Source organism: Myotis myotis, unplaced genomic scaffold, assembly GCF_014108235.1.
Source record: "Myotis myotis isolate mMyoMyo1 unplaced genomic scaffold, mMyoMyo1.p scaffold_m19_p_8, whole genome shotgun sequence".
Classification (NCBI taxonomy): Eukaryota; Metazoa; Chordata; class Mammalia; order Chiroptera; family Vespertilionidae; genus Myotis; species Myotis myotis.
Window position 1 is genome coordinate 62,192,719 of NW_023416390.1, and position 24,070 is coordinate 62,216,788.

Below are 24,070 nucleotides of genomic sequence, written 5' to 3' on the forward strand. Positions count from 1 at the left end.
AGGGCCAAGGTTACTTTAATGGCTCAACTTCACAGACGTTTCTCCTTTGAGATGTTATAGCTACTGCAATCTGAAGTTTCTTTTAAATTGTTACCAAAAATTAAACGTAGTATGAAAAAACCTTTGAGATTCTCAGTGGGGCTTATGCCCTGTCAAATGTGGAATAATCAGGTTGAAAAATCAGAAACTATCCCTTTAAAGATGACTTTAGAAACTCCAAGGGTCAAGTGTACACTTCTGTTTATCAAGCTGACATCTTATAAAACCAGAAGTAGAAATGATTGTCTTATGATTTTGGTCAACCAAAAAAACACTCCCTTATTGGAAAACTCTTCAAAGGTTAGATTACCTCCAGAGGTCATATAGTTTGTTAGCAGTCTTTGAAAACCCCTGTTTTAAAATAAAGTAATACTTGGCTGAAGCAGAAGCCATGGCCCATTCCTGATGTCTGACGGTTGTACTTTGATCTAAAAAGAGATTTGAGAAGATCTGTCCATGTATGATTTGGGGGAGCATTTCAACAATGTGTAACATATGAACAAATTTTAGGAAAAAAATAGCTACTCAGATGTTTGGATCTGTTTTTCTGAACTCGTATTTTTGTTTATGAGAGATCTCTGTGCTTTTTCTGGAGATCCATTAAGGTAATAAACGGTAATTTCCTATTCACAGCGTGAATATCATAAAGACTATGAAAAGTCAAAAACTATCTACACGACACCTCTCGATATGCTCCAAGTCACTCAGGCTAAGAAAGCTCAGGCAATCGCCAGTGACATGGACTACAAGCACGTCCTACACAATTACAGCTACCCGCCCGACAGCATCAACCTGGACCTGGCCAAGAAGGCGTATGCACTGCAGAGCGACGTGAGTGTCCGATTTCCTCTATTCCCTCCTAAAATAAGGTAGAAACTGAGAAAGATTTCTAAGTGGGGTGAGATTTTTGGCATTTCTCACAGATGTCGGCATGTTCTTCTGTATGTAAGAACTCTGTAATGGGAAAGTTACCCCTGTGGTTCTATGAGAGAACACCCTTCAGAGTTAGAGAGACCTGGGTCTAGTATATACCCCATCACTGTTTCCCTTGGGGAAAGTTATTTTGCTGAGTCTACAGTCCTCCTTGTAAAATTGGAATAAAACAAAACAACCGTTTGGGGGATTTAAATGTTTGCAAAAATATTTAGCAGGGTACCAGGTCTTGGTGAGTTCTCAAAAAACATTCACTATGATTATCATCATCACTATCAATAATTTTTTACATGGATTTCTATCTTGTCCAAAAATAAAATATATAATTACAGCATCAATTTTTTTTTTATAGTAGCTGGACTTTTTTCTGCAGATCAAAACTTCTTTAGGCAAATTAATTTGTCTGAGCTACACAATTGAAGACTTTATCCTAACAATTCTATTTTCTAAACATGTGGCAAAATATACTTAACATAAAATTTGCCATCGTTACCATTTTAAGTCTACACTTCTGTAGCAGTTAATTATATTCACCTTGTTGTGCAACCAATCTCCAGAACTTTGTCATCTCACAAAACTGAAACTACACACAAATAACAGCTCATCATTTCCTCCCTCCCTCAACCCCTGGCAACCACCCTCTACTTTCTGTTTCTATAAGTTAGACTACTCTAGAGACCTCATGTAAATGCAATAATCCCATATTTGTCTTTTGTGAATGGCTTCCCCTAACCCTGACCCTAACCCTAACCACTTTGTGTAATGTCCACAAGGTTCATCAGTCTTGTAGCATTTGTCAGGTTTTCCTACCTTTTTGAGTTGAATATAGTTCTGTTTTATGCTACACCACATTTTGTCTGGCCATTTACCAGTCAATGGACATTTGGGTTGATTCCATCTTATGGCTGTGTGAATAATGCTGATTTGAACATGGGATACCAACATTTCCATCACTAAGAATTCTATTTTATACATAGTCATCTTATTTATTTGTTTAATTTTTGCTATGTTTCTTCCTCCCAAATAAATTGTAAGCCTCTTACAGGTAGGAACCATATGGTTTTTTGATTTTTTTCATTCTAATTAGAAGGCCCACACTAAAGAATAAAAATTTGAAGTTCGTATCTAGAGTTTAAGTTTAGGTACTATCTATAGCTAGAAAATAAGGGTAACTAATTATTTTAATAATATTAAGTAAGTGTCCTCAAAATAGGACCAATTCCAAATGATAAGCAAATTGATGAGCATGACTGTGTTAAACTGCACTGTCAGCCAATGTAGAAAAACTCCTAAGCTGACTATTACACATGAAGGGAATTGTGAGCAAAGAACTACTGTCAACTCTTATCTAGTCATAAAATGAGCAAAATTATCCAACTTTAAGGTGGTTTTCAGTCCTAATTTGACCATTTACACATAATACTTAGAGCTCTAATGAGCAAACCTCTTACATTTGATTATCTAAATGTAACAACTTCATTTATTCCTTGAAATGCAGCTTTGAAATTAGCATTTTCCTGATTGAAATTCCACTCGGTTGAAAATAAAAATAAAATGAAATATATGCCCACTGGGAAAGCAGTGAGAACCTAAGGGCTGTTAAAATCTCTCACCAAGAATATGTTTACAATAACCTTAATGTCTGGAGTAAGAAAGCTGGTCAGAAATCTTAACATGTTAATGATTTTACAAATAAGCATGACGCTGAGCAAAAGGAATTTAACCTTTCTCTTGGTGTTCTAGGTCGAATACAAAGCTGACTACAACAGCTGGATGAAAGGCTGTGGCTGGGTGCCTTATGGGTCCTTAGAAATGGAAAAGGCAAAGAGAGCTTCAGACATCCTTAATGAGGTAAAGCCAGTGCATTCATTTGTCACAGAGAGATTTGTGCATGTGCCATGAGGAAATTCCCCAAACCATGGGAAGTGTCTCCTTTACCACTTCATTATCTAGTAATTGTTGCTGAGGGGAAAAACTAACCACATGCATGAATTATTCTGGGAGGTAAATCACATACAGGAACCATTCATGATAAAAAATATTTTAACAACTTTATCAAGGTTTACTTTGCATACCATAAAATACTATGTTAAGTGTACCCCTGGAATGAGTTTTAATAGGTTCCTATAGTTGTACAATCATCATTACAGTCGAATTTTAAAATTCTGCTAGTTCTCCAAAATGATTCCTTGTAAAATTCCTGCTCCCATCTTCAGTTCCAGGCAACCCCTCATTTGCTTTCTGTCTCCAGTGTTCTGCTTTTCTAGAAAATTCCTTTATATCAGTCTTCTTTCATTTAGAATAATGTTGTTGAGGTTCATCTATATACCTACATGCGTCTGCAATTCCTTTGTTTTTACTATTGCGTAGCATTCATTTGTGTGGCTATGTTGCATTTTGGTTGTCTAGTTGGTGCACATGTGCATTTTTTCCATTTTTTGGTGATTATGAATAATGTATATAAAGAATATTACAGATTATGTATTATATATGCTATGTCATATTCTTGATGACTGTGAAGTAGTGTATATAGATTATTATTTAGTCTAAGAAAAAATAACGATGATCTTGCAGTCTCAAAGCAGCCAGGCGAGATCTGTCCCTTCTCTGCCTACAGTGAAACATCCCGATACTGCCAGGCAAACCCACCATCAAGGAGATTAGACTACATAAAAAAAGGGGCAGAGGTGCTCAGTGAGAGTTGTCTTCCATACTCAAGATTTTGTTGTTCATGTTGTTTTGTGCTTTTGTTTGTTTTTGGTGAAGACCGTTGTATCTACTTGGGAATTTTTCAGAAAAAGTTCTTCTGATTTGATTGTTGTCAGAAGTCTGAAGTTGAAAGAGTGATGCAACTCTGGGAGAATAGGTGGAGAAGAATATAGGGATAAGGGTAGCTAGAAGTTGTCAGCTCCCAATTCGAACACCTTCCAGTGTTCCCTCTCCTGTGACTTCTCAGCTCTTTAGTGACAATCAATGTACTAACCATATTGAGGCTTGCAGAGCAAAATTACTCCCTCTCTTTTAAAAAAAATACATTTTTATTGATTTCAGAGAGGAAGGGAGAGGGAGAGAAACATCAATGATGAGAGAGAATCATTAATCAGCTGCATCCTGCATGCCTCCCACTGGGGATCAAACCTGCAACTCAGGCATGTGCCCTTGCCCAGAATCAAACCCAGGACCCTTCAGTCCCCAGGCTGACACTCTATCCACTGAGCCAAACCAGCTAGGGCACTTCCTCTCTTTTCAATAATCCCTAGCTACTGTCCCAATTCCCCAATTTCTCCTTGCTCAACTAGAGATCTTCTTTACTTTAACTGCTGATGGTGTGATGGGGGAAATGACATCTCTGAGAACTTGTTAGTGCAAAGAACCCTAACTTGCCTTTCTGAATGGTTTTCTCTTAATTCTTTAGAAAAATTTGGAATGTTTCTGTATTCTGCTTATCTGAGAGTGCCCTCTTTTGTGTCATAAGCAAGAAATTAAGAGAGTAAAGTCTGGTTCCTGAAAGTTGTATTGACAAATCCAAGATTAAGTCAATTTTTAAATAATGGCTTTTGCATTGTATTCACCCCCCCATCCCCCCCAAACCAACCAAAAATCTAGTGTTTTCACATTTTAAAATCAGGAAAAGTCACGTCTCTCCAAAATAAATTTTAAAGGTTTTCATATATTAGCCTTCAGTGCAAGTAATATAATTGTTTTTCTTTTCTTTTTTTAATTCACCAAACAGAAAAAATATCGCCAACATCCAGATACTTTCAAGTTTACTTCAATTGAAGATGCTCCAATTACAGTGCAATCTAAGATTAACCAGGCCCAGAGGAGTGATGTAAGTATGAATCTTATCTGTGTCTCCATGAATGCTAACTAATACAAATACATTAGTATTCCAAACGTACTGATCACCTGTAGATATTATGGAATCTGAAGAGACTCAATGACATGAGCAACTGTATAATTCCCTAAACTTCTCATTAACAAAGCACACCTAATTCATATCTTAAGAGTATTATGTACTGTGTGCTGTCCTTCCAGTATTTCGACCTTGATTTCCAAGGAGAAGGTAAGAGGGGCTTCTCTTGATAAAAAGAAACACTACACGCCTATTTCTAGGAAAGACCAGGAAGATGAATAGAGGCACTATATCATATGAAAGAGTTATATTTTAAGTCAGAACTAAGACAAAAATCATATAATAGTCAAACCTACTACCCACCACCCCCTTTAGGAATCCACAGGGTATAATAGAGGTGGTGGTGTATCCGACTGCATTCGCCTCCCTTATGCTCAGGAAAGTGTCCATACATTCACGTTTTCATCAGGACACCTTCCTGGGCTAACTTCCACCAGCTGCCCCGACCTAGGTCCGGTGCATACATACCAAGGAGGCCTTGTCCAGGCTGAACCAGCATGAAGATAAGACGCTGTGTAATTGCATGTGAGACCTTGAGTGCCTTCAGATGTTTGCAGCTGAATATGGGGACCACACAGAGTCTTTCATAAGAAGCACCCCTGCGCAGTGCGACCCTCCCTAAAATTCTTTCCCTCTGCCATTAAATCTTTTTCCTACTTTATTAGTTTGTTTATGCATTATTGTTTTTTTCTCTTTCAGATTGCCTACAAAGCCAAAGGAGAGAAAACTCTCCACAAATACAGCCTGCCAGCGGACCTGCCCCAGTTCATCCAGGCTAAAGTCAATGCCTACAATATCAGTGAGGTGTGTGCATGGGCTCAGCTGGGGGCTGCTGATAAGTCTTTTGTAAGTGTGGTCTGAGTTATACTTAAAGGACATTTTTCTTTCAGAATATATACAAAGCAGACTTGAAAGATATGAGCAAGAAGGGGTACGACCTGAGAACGGATGCGATTCCCATCAAGGCTGCCAAGGCTGCCAGGCAGGCGGCCAGTGACGTAAGTCCAGCTGGTGGTCACCTGTGTGTAACCAGAAATGTGGGCGGAGTGGACTTGTTATCCCAAAGTCCCAGGTCTGCTGTCCCCACCTGGAAGCAAGTCTGTTTAGAAAAGAAAGTTCCTTAAACAGATCTGATCAGCTCTCATCAAGCACCCTAGTTAAAAATTCTCATCAATATTTCTATACAATGCACTTTATTCTCCTTGTGAAAATAAGTAAGGTACATACTGTTGCAGAAGACCAAAGAAAAGCCAAGCGATGCTTTAAAGAAAAGGAGGGACACTGTTTAATTACACCTGTGGACTCAGGGAATAGCTTTCCAAATCTGAGTACAGAAACATGCAGGGGGCTTCTTTTTATATCTCCCTGTGGTCTTTGTCCCGCAAATATGGATTATGCTTCTGGTCCTTTTCACGGGCCTTGCAAGAAGGCCCCCAGGTGTTGGGGGTCTCCGGGCCATATCTGATGATTTGGCCTGGCGCCAGCTTTAATAACCCTCCCTCCAGGGCAGTGCACTGTTCACAGTTTTATGGCCTCTGTAACAGGTTCTGCAAGACCAGTTTCTGGGAAGGAGGTAATGATTTAATTATAGGTTATCAGGAATGTACACTGAGCTTGCTGGCATGGATTCCAATTGCTAACCCCCCAAATATCAGGGTTACATTGGAATTAGCCCCTTTTAGCCTTCTCAATACTATTTAAGTATAACAGCCTCCTAATGGTAAAATTTTGTCTCAAAACTTGCTTAACTTATATGAGTTCTCTATTGCTTCTACACATGATGGCTCGGCTTCGATTTTTATAGCCTCCAATTGTCAGTCATTAGATTCCATTACAGTTAGGAACTTTGTTTCTTTTGCTGTCTTGCTTTTACCCAGCTGCAAACTGAAGTCGCTTTGCTCTTAAATTTCAATACAGTGGACTCAGGCCCCCACCTGTTGTCCTGTAGGAAGTGGGATACCCTTCCTGTACCTGCAGTTGTCCTGAGGCTTCTGTTTTGGGATTCCCTGACTCCTGGTTTGTTTATGATGGTATTGCTCTGGCTTCCTGGGTTCTCCTTCCCTGGATTTACTTCTCTTTCTGCTCTGCATGATCCAGGGACAGAACACAGCCCCTTGCTTTTGATTTGCCCCAAGTCCCAAGCACAACGTCACTGACTGTTTGAAATGAAATTGACATTGCACCAGGGTAACTACGTGACAGTTGAGTAATAAATGCCTGTGTCCTAAAGGCCCTGCCATCCAGAATTTCTCACTGATCCTCTTCCTCTGTGGGTGGCTTCCTCCAGTCTCCCTTCCCCGGCTCCTCCTCCTTCCCGCCCCCCCCCACCCCCTTCTCCTGCCCCATACACACAAACCTTCCCTCACATCTCTGCTTCTAGGTTTCCCAGGTCTCCCCAAGGAAGCTCAGTTCCCCTCACTATTATTCAGAGCTAATTAGTGTTTACACTACTGGCTCTGAGTCTCCCTTTGAATATGCAGACTCATTAAAATTCTGCTACCACCACTACAATTCTACTAATCAAACAGCGAGCTCTTTGGGATCTTCTTTAGCAGCCCAACGTCACTGGTAGAGATTGTGAAATATTTATCTTTTCATTTGTCTCTCTCAAGTATCTAAGTGGGAAGGAAGTTATTTTACTTTGTCATTGATATGAATAGTGATACCCCTACCCCAAACTTGCTGGGGTAGCAGAAGCACCTATAGACAATCAAATGGGCTCAAAATAGCATTTTAATTTTACCTGGCTACTTACAAGTGAGTATCTACTTGTTTGGTTATTGAAGTAATATCTGGAAAGCCCAATTGCTTCAAACCACGGTCTCATTGCTCAGTAAAATCTTCATTGATACATTTAAAAATATGCCCACTTTTGTTTCTAATAGGTTCAGTACAAAAAAGATTATGAAAAGGCCAAAGGGAAAATGGTTGGCTTCCAAAGTCTCCAAGATGATCCTAAACTGGTTCATTATATGAATGTAGCCAAGATACAATCAGACCGGGTATATAAAAATGACTATGAGAAGACAAAGACGAAATTCAACATACCCCCTGATATGTTCAATGTTGTGGCAGCTAAGAAAGCTCAGGATATTGTCAGCAATACCAACTATAAGCATCCACTCCATCATTACACCTACCTGCCTGATGCCATGGACCTGGAGTTGTCTAAAAACATGATGCACATACAGAGCGATGTAAGTGACATTTACTTCACAAGACAATCTCCCTTCAAGGTCAGAGCTTGCATGAGAGAAGCCTTTGCCTGGGGCGCTCACTCTTTTTCCCCTTTGCCATAGAATGCCTACAAGGAAGACTACAACACTTGGATGAAAGGCATTGGCTGGATACCTATTGGGAGCCTGGATGTAGAAAAGGTTAAAAAGGCGGGTGATGCCCTGAGTGAAAAGAAGTACAGGCAGCATCCAGACACCCTCAAATTCACCAGCATCGTGGACTCCCCAGTTATGGTCCAGGCAAAGCAGAACACACAGCAAGTCAGTGATGTGAGTACAACAAAACAGAGGGTGCAAAGGATGGAGGGAGGATTCAAGAACTATCGGCCCACTTAAAAAAGATTCTTCTGAGCTAATATATTTTCCTTAATTTAAAATTAATAATTACAATACTTTTTAGCTTGATCACTAATGTTTTCTTTTCCTTTTATCTTGGCTTTTACCTTCCTTTTTGAAACCTCTTCCTCTTTACCTTGAAATACTGTGTTATTGGATAAATTGACATGGTGCAAAAAATTCTATACTACTACTACTGCACATACACACTAACTCTAAGCTTAAATCCTAGACACTTTATTGTGGCAAATTTATCATATCCAATTCTATATTAAGTTCCTTATATTTAGTGTTTATATATAATACAGGGAAGTAATACACATGAGTATATTATTTTGCACCTCATTTCACCATAGATAATTATTATAGAGACTTTTTTTTTTACTTATGTCTTGGTGGAGATTAGTACATTGTTTGCCTGCCTGTCCATAAGTCATATATATAATCTGGCTAAAGTCAAACCTCACGGAAAGACTGGTGTATAGAAGAGTCAAAGGGACATCAAAAGCACACATTCATTAATTCATTGAATGAATGTTTTTGAACAACTGCCATGTGCCAGGCACTGTATTATGTGATGATTGTACAAAGATTAAGTAGACAAGGATTAGTGGGGTACAGGCTATAACAAGAATATAGGACAAGAATATAAGAAAGTCGTAGGTAGAACAGCATTGCCACACAGAGAAATGAATGCTACAGGAGACACACGTGCTCAGTAACTCAAGGGAAGAGGTAACTGCCTACTAGAATTTCCCTAGCAAATTCGGGAAGGAAAAGCATGACAGTGAAGAAGTAATGAATGGAAGAGCAGTGAAGTGTTCAGGATTGTAACCTGATCATTGAGGGTTTTGTATGCCAATTTATAGTCTAGGCATTATGGGGTAAGTAGCAAGATGTATTGCATATTTTTAATTCATGGAGTTGCATTATCATGTCTGTGTTTTAAATCTGACAAAAAATACAGAAGCTATATTGGAGAGGGAGAGATTGGAAAAAGAAGATGAATTAGAAAGCTGTTACAGACACCCATCAGAAGGCTTACTTGGACTTTAAGGCAGTAGTGATGGGAAAGGAGGTGTTTAGAAAGTAGAATTGATGAGATTCTGTGAATGCTTAGAAGTGGTTTCTAAAGTCAGTGAGGAAGTAAGGATAGCTCTGGGATTCTTAGAAGAATTTATTAGTATTTGAGGATTCACTTAGATATTAGCCACCTCAGACTTTACTTGTGATACATACACACCAGTTTACACATGATGTTCCATATAGACGTGCCTGGGAAATGGAGGTATGTATGATAAATACAGACTGAAAATCTCCTTGTGATTCCTGTTCTAGCTCAGTTTTAGAAAATTGAGCAATTTCTTTCATTTTTATTACCAAGAGGATATAATATGATGTCTTTAAAATGACAAGCTAGGGTAAATCCAAAATGGTAAATCTTTTGAGTACACTGGATTTATGTATAAGCACCTTCATTTAACGAGAAAATTATTATATGCTTTTACTTGTACAATTATAATTGGAAAGTTTTAAGCAGAAGTGAAAGACATTCTAATCACCATTTTCTCTCTAAAAATAACAAACCCAAACCAAAACAACACAAGACTTTAAGAACTATTAGCTCCTCTAGCAAAGAATGAACTTTTCTGGCTTTGGTGTAGTTCACGTTAGAACCTATTTTTCATTTATCTTTGGCAGTAAATTATTTCTATTCTCTTAAGGATTCTTTCTCTGTATTATAATACACAGAGTTGTTGGCTCTTCCTAAAGACAAGAAGATGCTTGAGTTTCTGAAAAACAGGAAAATACCTTTGATACTTTTGCACAATAGAAATGGTGGGGATTGTGCTAGGAATAACTCCTTTAAGCATGCCACTAATGCATTTTCCTGTTTGTACTATTTGTAATGCCTTTTGTTGTTTGTGGCTGTGTGTTGCAGATCTTATACAAAGCTAAAGGAGAAGATGTGAAACATAAATACACGATGAGTTCTGATCTTCCTCAGTTTCTACAGGCCAAGTGCAATGCTTACAATATAAGTGATGTAAGTAGGATCTTTGATGGGGTGTGAAATACAGAACTGGTGATAAAATAATAGAATTTTAAGGTATGATGGGACCTTGACAATTACTTAGGTCAGTTTTCCACACAGTCTCGGTTGCAGCCTGGCCCATGATGATGGTTCTGTACCTCTGAGTTGGCCTTTTAAAGTGTAGGACAACTTTAAAGGATTCTTCTTCTTCTTCTTCTTCTTCTTCTTCTTCTTCTTCTTCTTCTTCTTCTTCTTCTTCTTCTTCTTCTTCTTCTTCTTCTTCTTCTCCTTCTCCTTCTTCTTCTCCTTCTCCTCCTTCTCCTTCTTCTTCTTCTGTATTGAATTTATTGAGGTGACATTGGTTAATAAAGTTATAGGTTTCTGTATTTGGTATTGTGTGTTCACCATTCCAAGTCAAGTCTCCTTCCATCACCATTTATCCCCCTGTATCCTCTTCTACTGCCCCACCCCCCTTTCCCCTGACAATCACCATAAAGGAATCTTCTTTATGTAGAGCTTAACATCTAGTTCTCTAAACCTCCAATTAGTTTTCCTAATTTTTGCATGTGGAGAAGGTTATTATCCTCCAGAGAAATAAGAATAAAGAAAATCCTTTTTTTAAAAAAAAGCAACAATCCTAAAATTGCTAGATCTTACCACCAGACCTTCCCTTGACCTTTCCATAAGACTGAACAACTTCATTTTCTCCAGCTGGTCCTCACATACCCTGGTCTCCAGAACCTTTATTAGATCCACAAACTGGATCCACTCCAGTTTCTCATGTCCCTCTTCAATATGTGCCCAAACCAGATCTGGGTGAATAATTAGTGCAGAGCCCAGTAAGTCCATGCTATGTGAAATGCGATGTTTTGCTCTAGGAGGTTCTTTTAGCTTCCATCTGCAGAGGGATAAAACAATCCCAGCTGTTGAGGAATCACTTCAGCGGATGAATACACAGCATGCTGACATCTCATTTCTTCTGTCCCAGGTCTGTTATAAACGGGACTGGCATGATTTAATAGCCAAGGGCAACAATGTGCTGGGAGATGCTATTCCCATCACCGCAGCCAAAGCGTCAAGAAACATTGCCAGTGATGTGAGTACACGTGCTAGGTGAAATCTGGGTGATTGCCTCTTTAAAAAGTAAATAGATGTGTGCTTGTTTAAATGCTATCACATTGAAAACAAGATGTTGGATTCATGACATTCAAACTCTCCACAAAATTTTGTTTTGAGAAACTGTCAATTTTCCATGTTTTGTGATTCTTTTCACTTGACCCCACTTGGTAGAGCTGTCATAATCCTGACAGCTGCTTTCTCCCTGATTCATATCACAAATTACCTCCCCTGACACCTTCCCTGACAGCCGCATTTATTTTTGGTGAGAACATCCTGAGTGACACTAACACATTAAATTGAGGTGCCTGCCTGCATTATAATTGCATTAAGACGATTGAAAAGATGTTCTATAAAATGTACAGATTTTATTATTTTTTTGTATTGAATTTATTAGGGTGACACTGGTTAACAAAATTATACAGGTTCCAGGTGCACAGTTCCACAACACATCATCTGTACACTGTACTGAGTGTTCATCACTCCAGGTCAAGTGCCTTCCATCACCATTTATCCCCCCCTTTACCTTCTTCTGCCTCCCCCCAGCCCCTCCCTGCTGGCAATCACCATTTTATAAATCCAATGGGCAAAGAACCACTTTTTTAGAATGTAATTTTGATTTATGTAATTGATGCCCATTTTATCTATAACAGAAACAGCATACACTTATTCTTCTTCCCATAATTGAAAAACAACATTTTCACAAAGCATACTCCTTTCCCCCCTTCACATCCGCCCCCCCCCCCCTCCCCCCGCACACTTCACTGTTACACACCATTCCAGAGACTACGATTTTGGTTTGAGGAGAGAAGAAAGAAACCACACATGTATGCAGGCCACAGGGGAAATGGGTGTAAGAATTCTAGAGCTTTTTCTTGTAGGGCTGCTACTGAAAACAGTTCCTCAGAGATGTGCACATCACTGAAATGCATTTCTAGTTTTAGGAGGAAGTGAAAGTCTAAAGCATGACATTCTCTTCTCTTTTTTTGTAAGCACTTGCACAGAGCTTTTCCTAACATACGTAGAGATTACTTGATAATCCTTTTGCCTGCCGAACTCCTGTTGATAAACCGGTGCTTAAACAGCAGAAGCTGTGTATCTGCAGAGTTTAGGTGGATTTGAATTCTTTTATGTGGAAATTGAAGTTTTGACCTGTTACATACAGTGTAGCTCAATCTGCACCACGGTGCCGATCCTAGCAGTGAGAGATTTTGGACAGCACAGCTTTTAGATATCTACTGGTGGGGAAAGCTCACAGTGGTCCCTGCCCTCAGTGTAGTTCAGGGGTCTTCAAACTACGGCCCGCGGGCCACATGCAAATACAAATATTGTATTTGTTCCTATTTTGTTTTTTTACTTCAAAATAAGATATGTGCAGTGTGCATAGGAATTTGTTCATAGGTGTGTTTTTTTAACTATAGTCTGGCCCTCCAACAGTCTGAGGGACAGTGAACTGGCCCCCTGTTTAAAAAGCTTGAGGACCCCTGGACTGTAGTTCTTTTACTCATCTTAGCTGCTTCAGGAGAGGAGCTGCTGAGGACTGGGGTGGGTGAAGACTCAGCTACCTACCAGTGCAGCATCTAAATTGATGCTCCCTATTAGGTCAACCTGAGACAAAAATCACAGTAATGATTTCCTCCCCCACCCCAAGATGATCTGAGTGCAAACATCTCACATGTAGAGTTTTTTTAGAGTTTCTTCTGCACCTGTTGTTTACCTATTACTAGGCCAATCGGAACAGAAAATGGGAGGTTTTCTCAATAATTTCTAATAATCTGTGATGTGCAATAATATAATGGATTAGGTGAATTTACATTGCTGGAAAACCAGGAGATATGGGTCTTATATTTGGAACGTGTCATGTTTATAGTAAGTGTGAAAATTCAGTTGGCTTTAAGTAAAGTTCTAAATGCAAGTCATCTATAGGATTGATAACAAAGAAGAGAAACTGGTCCTGAGTGTATCATGACACCCACTATAACACAGAAGTGATGGAAATAAATATTGTCACTCTGAACTTTCTGGGGAGTGTGTGTGTGTGGGGGGGGAATATGGTTTGCATTTTTGTACAATCTTCCAGAAAGTCACAATGTTCTGAGAGCTTTTGTGTGTGAATAGAGTTGCTACACCTACTAGTATCATTGCCTAGGACTTTGCTAACCAAGTTCTGCCTCTGCAGTATAAATACAAGGAAGCTTATGAGAAGGCCAAGGGCAAGCATGTGGGTTTTAGAAGCCTCCAGGATGATCCCAAGCTGGTCCATTATATGAACGTAGCCAAGCTGCAATCCGATCGTGAATACAGGAAGAACTATGAGAACACCAAAACCAGCTACCATACTCCTGGGGACATGGTTAGCATCACAGCCGCAAAGATGGCCCAGGATGTTGTTACCAACGTCAATTATAAACAACCGATACATCATTACACATACCTACCTGATGCCATGAGTGTCCAGCACACCAGGAACGCGAATCAAATTCAGAGTGATGTAAGTATGTAGGACAGAGCAGACCCAGAGAAGCTGGTACTTAAGGGATAATCTTTTCTTCCTACTTTAGTAAACTTCACAATACAGTAAGATATTTGGGGGGGAAATGTACTTTAAAATAAACAGTCATTATTGAAAGATTAACAAAGGCATGGTGGACAAGCTGTGTTTTTGCTGGCTTTCTGCACTCCTACTGTCACCATTGGCATTGCCTTTATTAACTTCTGGGTCCCAGAGAAAGCCATATTCCACTAAGTCGATAAGCCACCTGAATCCTCAGCAAGAGGAAATGGTTGCTCCTGGGGTGCTTTCTTCAATGGTGATACGTATAAGGCAAAATAGGAGCATTCTTTATTCTTTCTGAATTCAGCAAAGTTATTTTCTGACTTTTTTTAAAAAAAACCTCAAGGTCACACTCTCCTGCATGTAAATCTGTGTGATGAGTCATCTAAAATGAGCCAGGAAGGCTTTGTGACTGCAGCATGATTCACGGGGAGCTGCAGAGGGAGGTGTTTAGTATTCAGGGCTTTTCCTTCCACAGGATCCAGATGTCTATAAGAATCGTCCTCTGTGAAGGGAAGAAACGGTGTTCCTTTATTGTGGCTCAATGCAAATGTCTCTCCCCAGCTGAGATCAGGAAGAGCCTAGGTGACAGTGTGGGTGAAATTCAAAGTTGGGGAGTTTTCAGTGAAATCAAAAGGAAAGCCCAATTTATTGTCAAAAGAGACAATATTTTTTCAGCAGTAGCCGTGGAAATATGTGGACCAGATCCTCTCTGTGTTGTATAATGCCCCCGAACAACAGCACTGCTGTTTCTCATTACCAAATTCTGGGTGAGAAGCTCCGTGACAGACATAACCATAGCTTCCACTACGGACGGGAGTGAGTTGAAAAGGTTGCCATTCATTTCCCCTGCAGAGGATTGCAGATTGCAGAACCAGTGCTTGGCTGTTCTCTAGGACATCTCCTCATATGAGCTTGCTCTTTTACAGAATGTGTATAAGGACGACTACAACACCTTCTTCAAGGGCATTGGCTGGATCCCTATTGGTTCTCTGGAGGTTGAGAAGGCCAAGAAAGCAGGCGATGCATTAAATGAGAGGAAGTATCGACAGCACCCAGATACCATCAAATTCACAAGCGTGCCTGATTCCATGGGCATGGTTCTGGCTCAGCAGAACACAAAGCAGCTGAGTGATGTAAGTGGCTTCCCTTCGGAAGGTGTGTTGATGAATAACCCGTGATAAGCCACTTCACATCCTTCTTAATTCGATACGTGAGACTGCATCTATGTTAGCAAATCAGCTGCTTTCAGAGGTTGTACTTTTGAAGCACCTTGGAACTTGAACATCGGTAGAACTGGGAGGGGAGAAGGAGACTTCCAAATCTGCTTTATTTTCCCAAAGTGGAGAGTCTGTGCTATTCCTGAGACATATGGAATGAAATTAGTATTATTATCTATCACTCGGTCTGAATTGCAGACCAAACTATTTTATTGCTCTGAGTTGCAACAGTTCTACTTAGCTTCCCAGGGAAAGGGCATAATAACATCCTCATCCCCGGGCACAATAGCTGGATGTTGTGAGAGGCAATCTAGAGAGAGGCCTCTGGGAAGGAGATAAGCAGTTTACTTTCAGAATCATCGGGAGTCACCTCTCTGAGCCCAGGTCTCGCTGGACCCTTAGTCTTAGTCAGAGGCTAATTGCAAGACTCAGTGCTTCACCTCATTTGGTAATGTCAGAGTTCTCTTAAAAGACCTCCACCCGAAAGAGGGAGGTAAGTAAAAAGCAAAGAAGGGAAGACTGTGTTTTTATCCCTGGCTTCACCACTGGTGCCTCTCTGTGTGAACCCTACACCCAACACCTCTGCCGAGTCAGTCTCCTAGATCTCTCAGCGGTCCTGTCCAATACCTCTCTGTCTTTCAGCCACTACCAACCTAGTTCTGGCTCCATATCTCTCCTGTGGACAACTATAGTCATCTGGTATCTGGAGTCCATGCCCAAGGCACACACTACAACCAGAGAGACCATCTTAGCTCAAATCACATCCCTCTTATAGTTAAAACCCCTTAGTAACTTCTTGAACTGAAAATAAAATCTAAACATATTAACTCGTCTGGGAGGCCCTACTCCCCATCCTGTCTGAGCTCTGGCCCTCCTCAGCCACTCCAGCCCCGTAACTCCAGCCCCTGTAACCCAGGGCTGCCTTCGGGGCCTCTCAGGCCACACCCTTTCCAGACTCAGGGCCCTGAATGCTCCTCTTCTGCTTGGACCCCTCCCTTATCTTCAATTACCTCCTTAGAGAGCCTTTGCTGACCACCCTTGTTTCTTTCCTAAAGTTATTTTATTTACAACACATCATAAATTCTAACTCTACCATGTGTTTATTCTCTGTCTCTTCTACTGGTCTGTAAGCTCCAAAGGTACAGGTCTGCCCTTTTCAACCCTTTAAACACAGAACCTACCACCTTACTTGGCCCACAGCGCTGTCTAATAATTATTGGTGAAATGAGCCAATGACTGCACTACTAATAACCCCTCTGTATGATAGTTTAGGTATTTGCCTTATATAGGCATACCTCGTTTTATTGTGCTTTTTTATGCTTCAAAGATACTGCGTTTTCTACAAATGGAAGGTAATACCCTCCACCAGCAAAAAGATTAGGACTCACTGAAGACTCAGATGATGATTAGCATTTTTTTAAGCAATAAAGCCTTTTTAAATTAAGGTATAAACATTGTTTTTTAGACATAGTGCTATTGCACACTTAATAAATTTTAGTATAGGGTAAATATAACTGTTATGTGCACTGGGAAACCAGAAAATTCATGTGACTCACTTTACTGTGATACTCACTTGATTGCAGTGGTCTGGAACTTAACCCACAATATCAGTGGGGTAGGCCTACTTATGGAAAAACACAAATGACAGTCTTGCTTTTTAAGGGAGTATGTGCTTAAGGAAACCTACATTTTGTCGGCTAATGATGTTTGCATGCTGCCTCCTTTGTTTTTAGTTGAACTACAAGGTAGAGGGGGAGAAACTGAAGCACAAGTACACGATAGACCCTGAATTGCCTCAGTTTATTCAAGCCAAGGTCAACGCCCTCAACATGAGCGATGTGAGTACTTTTCCTGGTGATAGTCTAACATTGCTAATGGGGTCTTTCCTTTCCAGTTCTGGGTAACGGTTGAACTTAGAATTTTAAGGGAAATAAACTGAGTTGGGCCCCATTGAATTTCTCTTAGAGGAGGTCATAGAGAAGCTGTGACTTCCAGTTGGCCCTTAGCTGGACCCCGGGCAATTGCAGGCTCTTCACCCACTTCCCTGTCCGGGAATGTACGTTCTGCCTGTTTCCACAATGGGAGCCATTTTCAAGGGCATGGCCTTACGAGAGCAATGTGTTGTTGAGACCACCTGGATGGTATGAGTGCCTAAACCCTGTTAGGGTCTCTATATAAACTTTTAAGGTTCTGGCAGGTAGGTACGGAGATCTCCTATGAGGCTACCGAAGACAGACCTCATACATAGGCTCCCTTGCTATGTACCTACCAATCTAGAGTGACCTACCTCTTTCTTCAGGCCCTCCTTGCCCTCTGTGTACAGAGGCCAATCAACAGTCCTCAGATCAGACTCTTATTCTATATAATAAAAGGCTAATGTGCAAATTGACTGAATGGCGGAACAACCAGTTGCTATGATGTGCCCTGACCCCCAGGGGGCAGATGCTCAATGCAGGAGCTTCCCCCTGGTGGTGAGTGCACTCCCAAAGGGGGAGCACCTCTTAGCCAGAAGTCCTGAGCCAGGCTCACAGCTGGTGAGCGCAGTGGCAGTGAGGGGTGCCTCTCCCATCTTCATGGCAGTGCTAAGGATGTCCAACTGATGTCAATCAGACATCACCTGAGGGCTCCTGGACTGCAAGAGGGTGCAGGCTGGGCTGAGGGACCCTCCCCAACAAGTTTATGAATTTCATGCACCAGGCCTCTAGTCATAGAATATGAGGCTACCATAACATTTCACTTAATGCAGGCTTTTCCAAACTATGGGCTATGACTCATTAGTGAGTTATAAAATCAGTCTAGTAGGTTGTGTTCCATTAAAAAAAATAAAATAAAAAAGAACAAAATGGGATAGCCAAGATAGGAAAATACAGTAGTGCATAGTCTGTAGTAAGGTTAATTTTGCTTTATTTAACTTTTGTTTCAGTTATTTGTTAAAACTTCTTAAAAAAAGTTTACTGTCATTTTCTTTAGAAACTCTTTTTTGTATGTAACGAACATCTCTCTCAGGTAGTCTAGATACCTAATTGGTAGTGATGTTTAAATTTACTCTTATGAATTGTTTCCTTTTGCTTGGCTTGTTTTTTTTAAGTTGGTAAATTCTAATTTAAAAAAATAATCAAACCTTAAGAAAAGTGTTCATTTCTTCAAAGATACCTTAGTCACTCTTCCTAATTTTTTAGGCTCTCTGGATCCCCAAATAAACATTTTTTTGGTGCTCATTTCTATGCTTTTGGTTTTCTTAGAATTTTTCTCTGCTATTATAAGTAATATATATACATGAAGATCAATTAAAACTGGATGGTACTACATCTGAAATTTTAATTTTAATATTAAATGCCTTTCTGTAAATTAAAATGCTTTATTATTAAAAGTACAAGAAAATAAAACTATTACATGCTTATTATAGAAAAGTTGGAAATATAAAAAATTATGAAAAAATTAAAATCTGTTCTTCCACATCGAAAGCATTACATTTCAGTTGCTTTGTTATGCCAACATATACATTTTTAAAGCAGTTGAGATCATACTGTGTAGTTACTGATGTTTTTAAAAAAGGCTCTGATGGATACATAAAAGATGAACTAATAGCCCCAACTCCGCAAATTCTCTCAATAGAAAGGTGTAAAGTATGACATGTTTTATAAGAAAGATTTTGGCATCTTGTTTCATTCTTTTAATTTTGTCAAATAATAAAATTATATTTCTTTTTTTTTCAAGGCTTATTATAAAGCAGACTGGAAGAAAACTCTCGCTAAGGGTTATGATTTGAGAACAGATGCTATTCCAATTGTTGCTGCAAAAAGTTCAAGAAATATTGCTAGTGATGTAAGTCTAATTTGAAAGCAGTAAACTTTATATTTTCAAAATCTTCACATGGAGGCTATATGAACTATATTAGAAACAAAATTAAGAAGTTATGATATTAAAATGCTTTTCTAGTATCCTAAGTAACAATGAGTTTTTACACTGCTTCACTTTAAAATATTTAAAAACTCAATACAGTTGTTACAAATAAGAAAATTATTTTTTAAAACTGTAAAATATTTTGAACTCTCATTGTTATGAACTTGAAAACTGATTTTTATTTTGTCAAGAAAAAAAAGCTTTTGTGTACTAAAATGTCACTAAATTGGAACTGTATCCAACTGTTTTAAAAGAATGCAATTTTTATTTTATTTTTTAAATCCTTATTTGAGGATATTTTTTTCTATTGATTTTTAGAGAGAGTGGAAGGGAGGGAGATAGATAGAGATAGAGATAGAGATAGAGATAGAGATAGAGATAGAGATAGAGATAGATAGAGGTAGAGATAGAGAATTAATTGATTGCCTCCCGAACCTACCCTGAATGACCAGGGATGAGGATCAAACCTGCAACTCAGGTGTGTGCCCTTGACTGGGAATTGAACCTGCAACCATTTGGTGTGAGGGCTGATACTCTAACCACTGAGAAAACAAGCCAGGGCAAGAATACAATTTTTAAATACTATAATTTCCACACAAAAATTGATGAAATATAAAAATCCAGGCAGAATTATAGATTCAAATGAGATGATTTTAGTTATATACTGAATTCAATTTAACAAATTAATTTATAATTTTTATATGAATTAATATAATATGTTGATAGAGTTAAAAACTCTATCATTTGTAGTCCAATAAACTAATTCGTATAAGGGCATTGCAAAAATTTACTCAGGATTATGCAAAGACTTTATAAGATAATGCAAAGTAACACTGGAAACATATAATAAAAAAAATACACCACCCAGTGTGGCTCAGTGGTTGAGTGTCAACCCATACACCAAGAGGTCACCAGTGCAATTCCCAGTCAGGACACATGCCTGGGTTTCAGGCTCAATCTCCAGTAGGGCATGGAGGAAGCAGGAGATCATGTCTCTCTCATCAATGTTTCTTTCTCCCCCTCTCCCTTCCTCTCTCTATCAAATCCTTATTAAGTATAATTTCAGGAACCTTTGAACATATTCAAAGAATCTGTTTATGAATAATCTGGATATAAACTATAAATTATTCCATTCTTGATTATCTTCAGAGCATGTTTAAAGACCATCCATTAAAAATTCTTTGCTAGTTGTTTATTTAACAATGTTAAAACACTAGATTCAGAATGGATTTATCTATTGCTTAATTTGTTAGGTAAATTCAGTTTAATACTTCAGTATTTCCTACTATACCCTATCAAACTTCTGTCTGCCCTTCTTTTTCATATAGTTCAAATATAAAGAGGCCCACGAGAAAGCCAAAGGCAAGCAAATTGGATTTCGTAGTCTTCAGGATGATCCTAAACTGGTTCACTACATGAATGTAGCCAAAATGCAGTCAGAACGTGAGTACAAAAAGGGCTATGAAGCCAGCAAGACTAGGTACCACACACCCTTGGATATGTTCAGTGTGACGGCGGCCAAGAAATCTCAGGAGATTGCTACCAACACCAACTACAGACAACCCTTCCACAACTACACTCTGCTGCCCGATGCCATGAATGTGGAGCATTCCAAGAACGCGATGCAGATTCAAAGCGATGTATGTAACAATCAACAGATTGTTGGCATAGAATTATTCATTTCTAGTTGGCAGGAGGGAAGAACAAGAAATAGGCAATTCCACTCACTCCACCCTAAACCTGGCTAGGCTCACTATAATTAGGGGTCCGCTCCAGAATTTGGAGTTTTAGGCTTTTACTCATTTAAACTATATGTAGCTTTGGGGGTTACTATATACATATTTTAGAACTTTGGATGTTGGACCCAATATATGATGTATCCTTAAAAAATAGATTTAAATGAGTACTTTATAATATGTTTTCTAGTGCAAAATTCTGTTCACTTTCACCCGCAAGAAAGTTAAATTTTTAAAGGAATTATTGGGTCAGGATTTCTTGTTAGAAACCACCATGAATACAATAGCTTTTATAATTAATTGTTTTCCAAAAGATAATAGGGAATAAAAAGCCAGTTATTCTCCCCCAGCTCCTTTTTTCTTTCTTTTTGATAATGATTGAATCCTCTAACTAAAGAAATCCATGCCCTGACTCTTCTTGAATTCAAATTTTCCTTTTATATTGTAAAGAATCTATACAAATCTGACTTCACCAACTGGATGAAAGGGATTGGCTGGGTCCCCATAGATTCCCTAGAAGTGGAGAAGGCAAAGAAAGCAGGAGAGATTCTTAGCGAGAGGAAGTATCGCCAGCACCCTGAGAAGCTGAAGTTCACGTACTCCATGGACACAATGGAACAAGAACTTAACAAGAGTAACAAACTGACTATGGATAAGGTAAGAACCCACCTGCTGGCCTCAGCCCCGGAGCCCTCAGAGTGCTCATGCCCTTGAGCCTGGCGCTGCTACTATGACCTCTGTCAGCATTTTAATCTTTCTGATGGCCCTGGTGGTGGTGTTGGTAGGAGGGGCATTCTGTATCTTTTGTCATGTCTAGAGATTCTCAGTTACATTGACCCTTGGCTGTCAACACCATGCTGAGGGTGGGACAAAAACTACAAAACCTACGTCATGTGGGGTTGAGGCAAGATGGCATTTGTTGTTTCAGTGGAAAAGGATTCCCTTGTGTGATCATTTTCGTCCTCAGCATGTGCCTAGTCTCATCTCCCTCTCCTGCTATTTCACCCATTTCCCAACATCAGAGTTAAGCTCTTCCCCGGGGAGCTGTGAGTCTCTTCCACTTGCTAGCACTCCCACACACTGGTCCTGCTGTGCAGTCACGTGCCTGCCCTTCTTGTTGTAGAGGCGCTACATTGAGAAATGGAACAAAGACAAGACCACCATTCACATCATGCCCGATACGCCAGACATTCTACTCTCCAAAATGAACCAAATCACCATGAGTGATGTAAGTAGATGAACAACAAAAGTAGGGGAGGTGAAGTGAGCTAATGCTTATGGAATGTCTGTCTTTTACGTGCCAGAAATCAGGATCTTTGTCCTAACCCAAATGAAAAGATGCTGACGTTTTCCTTTTCTTTTTTTCTATTTGATCACTTAGAAACTGTACAAAGCTGGTTGGGAAGAAGAAAAGAAGAAAGGATATGACTTGAGGCCGGATGCCATCTCAATAAAGGCTGCAAGAGCCTCTAGAGACATTGCCAGTGATGTAAGTGCTTCCGCTGGGCTTTCCTTAGGCTGAGTGGAGTTTGTGTGTTTTCAGGAGCTGCAGTCAGCTCTACCCAGGGTTGGTGGGACCATCGTCCCGTGTAACACACAAGCCACATCCCTTCATTCAGTCCAAGGACCCTCTAATCATTTGTCCATTATTTAATGTAAAAATTGACTGGGTCTTGTTAAAATAAGTTGCTTTTAAGGTATTCTAATCATTTGTAGGCAATTCTAAACAAATGTAGAGATGAAGCTATAGATTTTACCTCGGACATCCCTGACCAAGCTTTTCCTGAATTTAAAGATGCAGCATGAAACACTGTGTCTGCAGCCTTTTCTGCTGGTCAGACAGCTGAGTGGGAAGAGCTGCTTTCTACAGCACCCTGGACAGCTGATGTCCACATTGCTTTCGTTAATTCTGAGATCACTTTCTTTCCATGGACCTACATCTGGCACAGAATTTGAAATAAAAAGATTTTGCTCCCTGTCCCCTATGAGCTCTTTTCTTTCTAGTTTTAGGGTAGCTCTAAGACTCTAAACCTATGACAAAGCTGAAGGCATCTAGTTTATTATATTCTCGTTCCTCCACTATCTTCATCACCATGTTTGTTTTTTCTGTCTACAGTTCAAATACAAGCAAGCCTATGAACAAGGCAAAGGGAAGCACATTGGCTTCCGGAGCCTGGAGGACGACCCCAAGTTGGTGCACTTCATGCAGGTGGCCAAGATGCAGTCAGACCGGGAGTACAGGAAGGGCTATGAGAAATCCAAGACATCCTTCCACACGCCAGTGGACATGTTCAGTGTGGTGGCGGCCAAGAAGTCTCAGGAAGTGGCCAGCAACACCAACTACAGGAATGTGATCCACACCTACAACATGCTTCCTGATGCCATGAACTTCGAATTGGCCAAGAACATGATGCAGATTCAAAGTGATGTATGTGACAGCCATGCCACTTGCAGAGCGTTTACTCTGGAAAATAAGCAAATCAGTAATGACCATAGTAGTGACATTTTGAAAACCCTGAAAGAAATTCATGCGTAATTTCCCAATAAGTTGTTTTATTTTTTACCTTAGGTTAAATTTATTTATTTATTTTTAACGAAAAGGGATCATTTCTAGAAACGAAAGTCTTATTGTCTACCATTTTGCTGTGAGCCTTGTTGGGTGCTGGATTTGGCAATAGCAAATGAAATTTGGTTTCAGAAAGAATGTGCTGAAAGAAGCATGTCTAACAAAGCGAGTCAGAGGCATGAAAGGCTCCTGATAGGAGCATGAGGGAAAGCAGGACCTCAGATGATGTGATAGCTCTTGCCTCTCGCTCCCAACCAGCATTCATTTCACCATGTCCAGCTTTTGAGGAGGCGATGGCTGAGGCAGCTTATTAGAATGAGTGTGAGGAAGGCACAGACAGCAGAGAGCCAAGAATTCAGCTATAGAGGACATCTGGTGGCTGGAGAAAGTGAATTTAAATTATAAACCAAAGGCAGGCCCCAAACCTGTATTTCCCTTTGGAAATGTAAAAACTGAGCTATTATCTCATATGTATAATTT

The 24,070-nt window shown here is 39.7% G+C and overlaps 1 protein-coding gene across 27 annotated transcripts in view; it reads left to right on the forward strand.

Moving 5' to 3' along the window:
* Nucleotides 1-24,070, forward strand: part of NEB (nebulin) — a 194,171-nt gene that overhangs the window by 37,978 nt on the left and 132,123 nt on the right. For all 27 annotated transcript variants that reach the window (XM_036319262.1, XM_036319266.1, XM_036319277.1 and 24 more), the window contains exons 28-45: nucleotides 673-870; nucleotides 2,716-2,823; nucleotides 4,706-4,804; nucleotides 5,588-5,692; nucleotides 5,779-5,886; nucleotides 7,774-8,085; nucleotides 8,188-8,394; nucleotides 10,403-10,507; nucleotides 11,484-11,591; nucleotides 13,791-14,102; nucleotides 15,095-15,301; nucleotides 17,119-17,223; nucleotides 19,103-19,210; nucleotides 20,617-20,928; nucleotides 21,475-21,681; nucleotides 22,148-22,252; nucleotides 22,406-22,513; nucleotides 23,141-23,452. In XM_036319262.1, the coding sequence (XP_036175155.1) occupies nucleotides 673-870; nucleotides 2,716-2,823; nucleotides 4,706-4,804; nucleotides 5,588-5,692; nucleotides 5,779-5,886; nucleotides 7,774-8,085; nucleotides 8,188-8,394; nucleotides 10,403-10,507; nucleotides 11,484-11,591; nucleotides 13,791-14,102; nucleotides 15,095-15,301; nucleotides 17,119-17,223; nucleotides 19,103-19,210; nucleotides 20,617-20,928; nucleotides 21,475-21,681; nucleotides 22,148-22,252; nucleotides 22,406-22,513; nucleotides 23,141-23,452 (3,126 nt within the window). The remainder of the gene's footprint in view (nucleotides 1-672; nucleotides 871-2,715; nucleotides 2,824-4,705; nucleotides 4,805-5,587; nucleotides 5,693-5,778; nucleotides 5,887-7,773; nucleotides 8,086-8,187; nucleotides 8,395-10,402; nucleotides 10,508-11,483; nucleotides 11,592-13,790; nucleotides 14,103-15,094; nucleotides 15,302-17,118; nucleotides 17,224-19,102; nucleotides 19,211-20,616; nucleotides 20,929-21,474; nucleotides 21,682-22,147; nucleotides 22,253-22,405; nucleotides 22,514-23,140; nucleotides 23,453-24,070) is intronic.